The 7,500-nt window shown below is 44.3% G+C and overlaps 2 protein-coding genes across 3 annotated transcripts in view; both read left to right on the forward strand.

Moving 5' to 3' along the window:
• The window catches only part of cnga1b (cyclic nucleotide gated channel subunit alpha 1b), a 3,843-nt gene extending 1,864 nt beyond the window's left edge, over nt 1-1,979 (forward strand). The window contains 2 exon segments of the mRNA XM_047807359.1: nt 1-733; nt 1,189-1,979. The exon segment at nt 1-733 is cut by the window's left edge and continues 418 nt beyond it. Coding sequence (XP_047663315.1) covers nt 1-733; nt 1,189-1,482 — 1,027 coding nt within the window. The 3' untranslated portion in view covers nt 1,483-1,979.
• A 169-nt stretch (nt 1,980-2,148) lies between these two features.
• nfxl1 (nuclear transcription factor, X-box binding-like 1) overlaps nt 2,149-7,500 on the forward strand; it is a 13,349-nt gene continuing 7,997 nt past the window's right edge. Inside the window, exons 1-15 of one of the 2 annotated variants that reach the window (XM_027162466.2) lie at nt 2,149-2,278; nt 2,871-3,042; nt 3,125-3,310; nt 3,573-3,682; nt 3,775-3,905; nt 4,097-4,275; nt 4,376-4,537; nt 4,735-4,835; nt 4,912-5,026; nt 5,119-5,243; nt 5,405-5,527; nt 5,651-5,741; nt 6,756-6,876; nt 6,980-7,139; nt 7,422-7,500. The exon at nt 7,422-7,500 is cut by the window's right edge and continues 13 nt beyond it. In XM_027162466.2, coding sequence (XP_027018267.2) covers nt 2,880-3,042; nt 3,125-3,310; nt 3,573-3,682; nt 3,775-3,905; nt 4,097-4,275; nt 4,376-4,537; nt 4,735-4,835; nt 4,912-5,026; nt 5,119-5,243; nt 5,405-5,527; nt 5,651-5,741; nt 6,756-6,876; nt 6,980-7,139; nt 7,422-7,500 — 1,846 coding nt within the window. In that variant the 5' untranslated portion in view covers nt 2,149-2,278; nt 2,871-2,879. The remainder of the gene's footprint in view (nt 2,279-2,870; nt 3,043-3,124; nt 3,311-3,572; nt 3,683-3,774; nt 3,906-4,096; nt 4,276-4,375; nt 4,538-4,734; nt 4,836-4,911; nt 5,027-5,118; nt 5,244-5,404; nt 5,528-5,650; nt 5,742-6,755; nt 6,877-6,979; nt 7,140-7,421) is intronic. The other variant, XM_027162468.2, reaches the window with a different exon arrangement.

Below are 7,500 nucleotides of genomic sequence, written 5' to 3' on the forward strand. Positions count from 1 at the left end.
CACCATTGGTGAAACTCCACCTCCTGAGAAGGATTCTGAGTACTTTTTTGTGGTTACGGACTTCCTAGTGGGAGTTTTGATCTTTGCTACAATCGTTGGTAATGTGGGTTCCATGATCACAAACATGAATGCAGCAAGAGCAGATTTTCAAGCCCGAATTGACGCCATCAAGCAGTACATGAGCTTTCGTAATGTGACCAAGGATCTGGAGAAGCGTGTCATAAAATGGTTTGATTACCTCTGGACCAATAAGAAGGCTGTAGATGAGAGGGAAGTGCTCAAATACCTTCCAGACAAGTTAAGAGCAGAAATCGCCATCAATGTGCACCTGGACACTCTTAAGAAAGTGAGAATCTTTGCTGATTGTGAGGCCGGACTTCTGGTCGAACTTGTGCTGAAGCTCCAGCCGCAAGTTTACAGTCCTGGTGATTACATTTGCAAAAAAGGTGATATTGGCCGTGAAATGTACATCATTAAAGAAGGAAAGCTTGCTGTGGTAGCTGATGATGGCATCACACAATTTGTTGTCCTCAGTGATGGAAGCTACTTTGGCGAGATCAGCATCCTCAATATCAAAGGCAGCAAAGCTGGAAACCGAAGAACGGCCAACATTCGCAGCATCGGATACTCTGATTTGTTCTGCCTTTCCAAGGATGACTTGATGGAGGCACTGACCGAATATCCAGATGCAAAGGCAATGTTGGAGGAGAAGGGACGCCAGATCCTCATGAAGGTATGATTTGAAATAAGGCCCAAATTTTTCAGAAAATAAAGAATAAGATAAATAAAATACTAGTTGCCTTTAGATCCTGTGATGTGATGTGATTAACAGCGATATGTAAACCCCCCGGTCTCAGACCCTTCATTAAAAACTTCCCTAATACCTTTTTAGGATATTGTGGGAACCTGCTGTCCAAGTGTTGGTCATTTAATAGATGGTAAATGCAAAGTAACAGACAGTATTCCATCCCTACATGCAGCCCTGTAACCTCAGATCTAGAGGAAGTCATGCATTAATGCTTTCATTTACAATAATCAACTCATGATATTTTGTGGCAGAGTATTAACTACACAAGGTTTGACCATGATTTATGTACGATCTTAAGATTTAGACAAAACCTTTGGCTCCTTAAATGTGTTTTATATGTTTTGTAGTTTTTAAGTATTATTTGTGTTTATGTTTTTAAGGACAACTTGCTGGATCTTGAGGTGGCAAGACAGGGACCAGACCCCAAGGACATGGAGGAGAAAGTGATAAAAATCGGCACAGTATTGGACGACATGCAGACACGTTTCTCCCGTTTACTTGCTCAACACGAGGCCACGCAGAGCCGCTTGAAGAGACGTGTCACCAAACTGGAGAGCAAAATCCCAACCGCCACTGGGGTCACATTCACTGAGATGACCAAGACCGAGCCGGTGGTTCTGCCTCCTCCTGAGAAAGAGGAGAAAATATCAGAGGAGAAGAAAGCCGAAAAGTAAATCAGGGTGGGAAAGAGAAGTGACTCTATCACTGTCTAAAGAATAAAAAGGGAATGAAAGAAGAACGGACATAAATATAAAACATATACAGAATGAGATCTGATCTGCTATTTGATGCAGAATCAATCACAGCTTTTATTCCATGTGAACAAAGATTCCCAGTTTAAACCAGAACCCAGTTCTGTATCCAGTGACATTACACACCAGTTAGTATTCACTTTATTTGTTATGTATTATATATATATATATATATATAATGTATTTCAATTGCAAAGCATTTTATTTCATTTGGACATGTATAGTTATTTCTACCATGGAAATTGTAGGTAAAAGCACATCTTATTGTTTAATAAATAAATAAATCATTTTGTAAAGATGAGACCAGTTTAACTGCAAGTAAAGTTGTCTGTAAAAGTGTAAAGACTCCTTTAGACGTTTATTGTGTGAATATTAACGTTTAAATATCAGATGATTTCATTCTGAACCCGAAGAAAATTCCATCATATGTGTTTTATTCACATTCTGTGTTTAAGTGACTTTACGTCGGTGTTCAGGAGACAGTTTAACAACAACATCCATTTAAATCTGTTCAACTTCTCCATGACACGTTGCGATTTCTAGGTAAACCGGAAGTTGTAGTTTTCAGGTCATCTTCTCCGTATTTACTCGAACGTCTAAGGATCAGGTAAAAGGACTTCACTTCCCGTCATGCGTCGCGTCTCTTTCCGACTGCGCATGTGCAGTGCGCGTGGAGCCTCAGCTACCTCAGATTCTTATGTGCTTGTAACACAAAACGGTAGGTTTAAAGAAACAACCCCGCTACAAAATCACAACTTTCTTTTACAACATAGTACCAAAAGAACAAAGAATTGCGTGTATAAAAATCCTGCAGCTAATTCACATTTTCGCAAATATTTCGTAACTTAGCGAACTAGCCAGTTAGCATTGTGAGTACGAATGACGGCAGTTGTTTTCCTACCCGTTTTCCGGCAGGTCCCACCTCCTGCTATAGACCTGCTTTAATGCGCGTGCACGTCCACAGCGCACTAGATGGACAGTAAAGGCGTCCAATCGCTGAGCTGCTCGTCAGTCCTGAGCGCTCGTGGTGGCGGTGGGAATTGTCGGAATACGGGTGTCAAATGTTAATAGTACTTGAATGAAACTGCTGAATATCAGTGTGATTGGAACTCGGTAATATAACCACAATAAGCTGTTTTATCAGCATAGATCTAATGTGTATTTTAGACTGTTACTGTGTTTTAATCATTAGTGCACTTCTGTAGACTCTTTAGCTCAGTGAGCTTTAGTGCATTATACAGAGGGTCTAACACATTTAGACACTTACTAAGGGAGCATTTAAGATTTATTACAGTTTTATTCCTAACTAGATCAAACGCATGGAGCCCGCTTGGCGACAGGCCCGGGGTCGTGGCCGGGGTCAGGCTGCGGGTGACGTGTCGTCATGGCCGATACAGAGGCAGGAGGACGGAGGGAGACTGGGGCGAGGGAGGGCCAGGTCTGTCTCAACAGTACCCAAAGCACAACAGTCCCCAGGTACAGGTAAGGGTGAGGGTGAGGTCAGAAAGTCATCCCACGCTTAACAGACTCACTACTAACACCCTTGTCTATATTTTGTCTCCAGCTGTTTCATCTCAGTCCAAATTTGACGAGATCAGGAAGTCTAACCAGGCTGCTGCTCAGCGATTGGCTGAGAGTCAGTACAGCTCATCCTCTGATGATGATGATGATGATGAAGAAGAAGACGAAGTGCTTGGGAAGCGAGGCCGAATCCTAGACTCGACTCTCACCACATACACCAGTCAGACGGGTCAGAAACGATCATAAACGTATTCTCGTTCCCCTGCTTGAGCAGGAGCAGACACAGGGCTCAGTAGTAATGGCACCCTAGACTGGCTTGAAATGGATGTTTAAATAAAAAAGTAGCCACCATCCATCACCAATCTCACTGTAGTGATGTAATGTAGCGGTTTCAGATTCCAGCATCTGTCCCATGAAACCTGTGATTTACAATGCAAACATAAAAGTAATAATTAAAATAATTAATGATTATCAGTTGTGTGTGTGGTCAGGAGGAGATGTTTCAGACCTGGAGAGAACTCGTCAATACTTAAATGAGGCTTTTCAGTCTGGAGCCATTACCTGCCTTATCTGCATAGGCTCTGTAAAGAGAACGCAAGCGGTGAGACACACACACACACACACATACACACACACAGAGCACATTTGGACAGGTTTAGAAGTTAATACGTAGCTGTTCTTTTTCCCTTTCAGGTGTGGAGCTGTGTTGGTTGTTATTGTATCTTCCACATCCTGTGTATTCAGAAGTGGGCTAAAGACTCCATCTTCCTCGTCTCCTCAGTAACTGATGAGAATTTTGGGAAAAAGGACCACCCCTGGCCCTGGTGAGAAACAGACCGAGCACACACTGACCAAACAGAACACCAATCAGAATTTGTGGCACATTGTGATTGTCAATACAACAGATTTTAATATTTAGCATCCATTTAATATTTAGCATATTATTATTCTCTCTCTCTCTCTCTCACTGTCTCTCTCTCTCTCTCTCTCTCTCTCTCTCTCTCTCTCTCTCTAGTCCTAAGTGTAGACATCAATATACCCCTCAACAGACTCCCACTCGCTATTACTGTTACTGTGGGAAGAAGGAGGAGCCTGAGCCTGACCCTTGGATCCTCCCACATTCCTGTGGACAGGTGTGTGACAGAGAGTTTAAACCTTCATGTGGACATCGCTGCCTTCTGCTCTGCCATCCAGGTACACACACACACACACACACACACACACACACAGTCATACCAAACTGAAATTATCTAAAAATATTTTTAATCATTGTGTGTGTGTGTGTGTGTGTTAGGTCCCTGCCCTCCTTGTCCAAAGATGGTGAGTGTGTCGTGTGTGTGTGGGAAAGCTGTCCCTGTTCCACGCCGTTGCAGTAATAAAGCCTGGACCTGTCGGAAGATCTGCGGCCACACCTTACCCTGCAAGATGCACACCTGTGCACACACCTGTCATGCAGGTAACCTCTGCAAAATCCAAACCTATACATACACATTCCGCCCAGGGAACACGCCCAGGGAACACGCCCAGGGAACACGCCCAGGGAACACGCCCAGGGAACACGCCCAGGGAACACGCCCAGGGAACACACCCAGTCTGCAATCTCAAACACACACATCTGTTGGGCACACTTAGAGTAACTCTCTCCTTTCACAGGTGAGTGTAAGCCATGTCCGAGAGTCAGTGTGCAGAAATGTGTTTGTGGCAGGAAGAAGGCGGAGCGTCAGTGTGCCAGTCCTGTGTGGCACTGTGACCAGGTGACCTTTGACCTTTCACATTTTGCAAGTATAACATGTTAATTGTGTTAACCTTCCCTGTGTGTTACCTGTGCAGGTGTGTGGGCAGCCGCTGGCATGTGGTAACCACACGTGTGAGCGTGTGTGTCACACAAGTGTGTGTGGAGAATGTCCTCGTGCGGGAAATCGTACCTGTCCTTGTGGAAAGAGCAGTGAGTGTACACACGCACACAAACACACACACTCACACACACTAAACCTGTGTATCGTAATGTTATTAACATGAGTATGTATTGTGTGTTAGAGTGTGCATTACCATGTACAGCTGATGTTCCTACCTGTGGTGACACCTGTGATAAGAAACTTGACTGTGGCTTACATACCTGCTCAATGCGCTGCCATAGAGGAGCCTGTGAGACCTGCCGCCAGGTACACACACACACACACACACACACACACACACACACACAGGTACACACACTGACACACACAGGTACACACACACACACACTTTTGTTTAGCCTTCGATTGTTCCAGGTTTCACCACTAGGGGGCATGTAATGATAGACTGTGTGTGGTTGAGTGTGTAGGAGGTGGAGAAGCAGTGTCGGTGTGGGCGCTACACCAAGCGCATGCCCTGCCATAAGGAATATCTTTGTGAGTCTAAATGCACCCAGATGCGCAGCTGCAACAGACACCAATGCAAGAGGAAGGTGAACTATAATTCACAAACACTTTTTTTTTCTTTCTGGAATTGTCAGTCTCTGGGAACACTTTAGATAAAAGTGTGTGTGTGTGTGTGTGTGTGCGTGTGTGCGTGCACGCGTTGGTTGTAGTGTTGTCCAGGTAACTGTCCACCGTGTGATCTAAGTTGTGGAAGAACTCTGGGCTGCAGGAACCACAAGTGCCCCTCTGTTTGTCATCAAGGTAACACACACACACACGCACACACGCACACACAAATATACCATAAACACACCAACAAACTGCAGTATTGGTATATAGTTTACATGACCTCTACACATCAGCACTAATTAATATTCAGCTTTAGTGATTTGACCTTTGGTTAGTGTTCGTGTGTGTGTGTGTGTGTGTGTGTGTGTGTGAGAGAGTGAGCGAGAGAATGACCGAGACAGATAAGCCCATACGAGTTTATAGGTCATCTCACTCTGATTTAAATTACTCCTTTGTCTCTTTGTCAGTCATTGTCTTCATCTGGTGTGTGTGTGTGTGTGTGTGTGTGTGTGTGTGTGTGTGTGTGTGTGTGTGTGTGTGCGTGTGCGCGCGAAATGCTAAGTGATTTACAGAACAGACAATGTGTGTTTTTTCATATTAAAAATGTCAGCTCATGGCTATGCTCTTTACATCAGTCAGAGTTCATCACTCCATCTCATTCTGAAATATAAAGTACATAACTAAACAAACTCCACAGAATAAACCCATTAACCCCACACACACGCACACACGCACACAAACACATTAAAATACACCCATGTTGTGTACCCTGCATGATGATTTCAGCTGCAGGAACCAGAGGTCTGCATGAGGAGCCTTTTCAGGAACCTTGTTTTGACTCTCAAACCTCTTCTGAACTCTTGTGACTCTTCTCTGGATCTCCACCTGTAACCACAGCCAAAAATCTCTTAGCTCAGATTAGAGAACTGTATGTGAAGTGAACTCCATTAATGCCCTCATCATGATGGGCACAGGTCCTGCAGTGAGGATCCACAGACCTCAGACTATTCTTTAGTTCTTCTTCGGGATCCTGAATATCCTCAATCTTCAGAAACTCTTTTACAGCTCCAGAGTATTTTAATGTTTTAATTTCTTTTGTAAAGATTCCAGAACTGTTAGTGTTTAATTACCACAGCTGAAGTTTCCTCAGTTTATAGATGTATGTGTGTGTGTGTGTGTGTGTGTGTGTGTGTGTGTTTGTTTTAGGGAGTTGTTACCCCTGTCCTGAGGTGGTACAGGTTAAGTGTGCATGTGGTTCCACATCCCTGAGTGTTCCCTGTGGGAGAGAGAGGAGTACCAAACCTCCACGCTGCAGAGAAATTTGCAGGTACACACACTAACACACTCCTTTCAGTGTCATGAGTGTGAGTTATGTTGTGTAATGTTTATATTGGTCATGTGTGTGTGTGTGTGTGTGTGTGTGTGTGTAGGACTCCTCCCTCGTGTCATCACCCTTCTCGTGAGCTGCACAGGTGTCACTTTGGTGCATGTCCTGTATGTAAGCAGGTGTGTCAGATGCCCTTACCTGGATGTACACACCTGTGCCAGGCACCGTGCCATGACCAGGTGCTGCTCAAAGCCAGCAACCAGGTGACACATACACACACGTGCAAATAATGTTGTGTTGCTTGTTATCAGTGATGTGTATTGGTGTTGTGTGTGTGTGTAAGTTGTAAGCACAACGAGAGCTTCTTGTCTCGTGTGTGTGTGTGTGTTTCTTGGAGGGAAAAAAAACATTTACAACCAGATGGATGTGATAAAATTTGCTGTCTGTGATGCAACTTCAGAATGTTTCTCACTGAGCATCCTGTGTCTGTGTGTGTGTGTGTGTGTGTGTGTGTGTGTGTGTGTGTGTGTGTGTTGGCTGTGCAGGTTCAGTTAGCAGGTCCATGGGAACAGCAGACTGCTCCAGCCTTCGAGTTCAAGGCATTGCCATGCCCTCCCTGCCAAG

This window comes from Tachysurus fulvidraco, chromosome 23 (assembly GCF_022655615.1).
Source record: "Tachysurus fulvidraco isolate hzauxx_2018 chromosome 23, HZAU_PFXX_2.0, whole genome shotgun sequence".
In the NCBI taxonomy this organism is placed as follows: domain Eukaryota; kingdom Metazoa; phylum Chordata; class Actinopteri; order Siluriformes; family Bagridae; genus Tachysurus; species Tachysurus fulvidraco.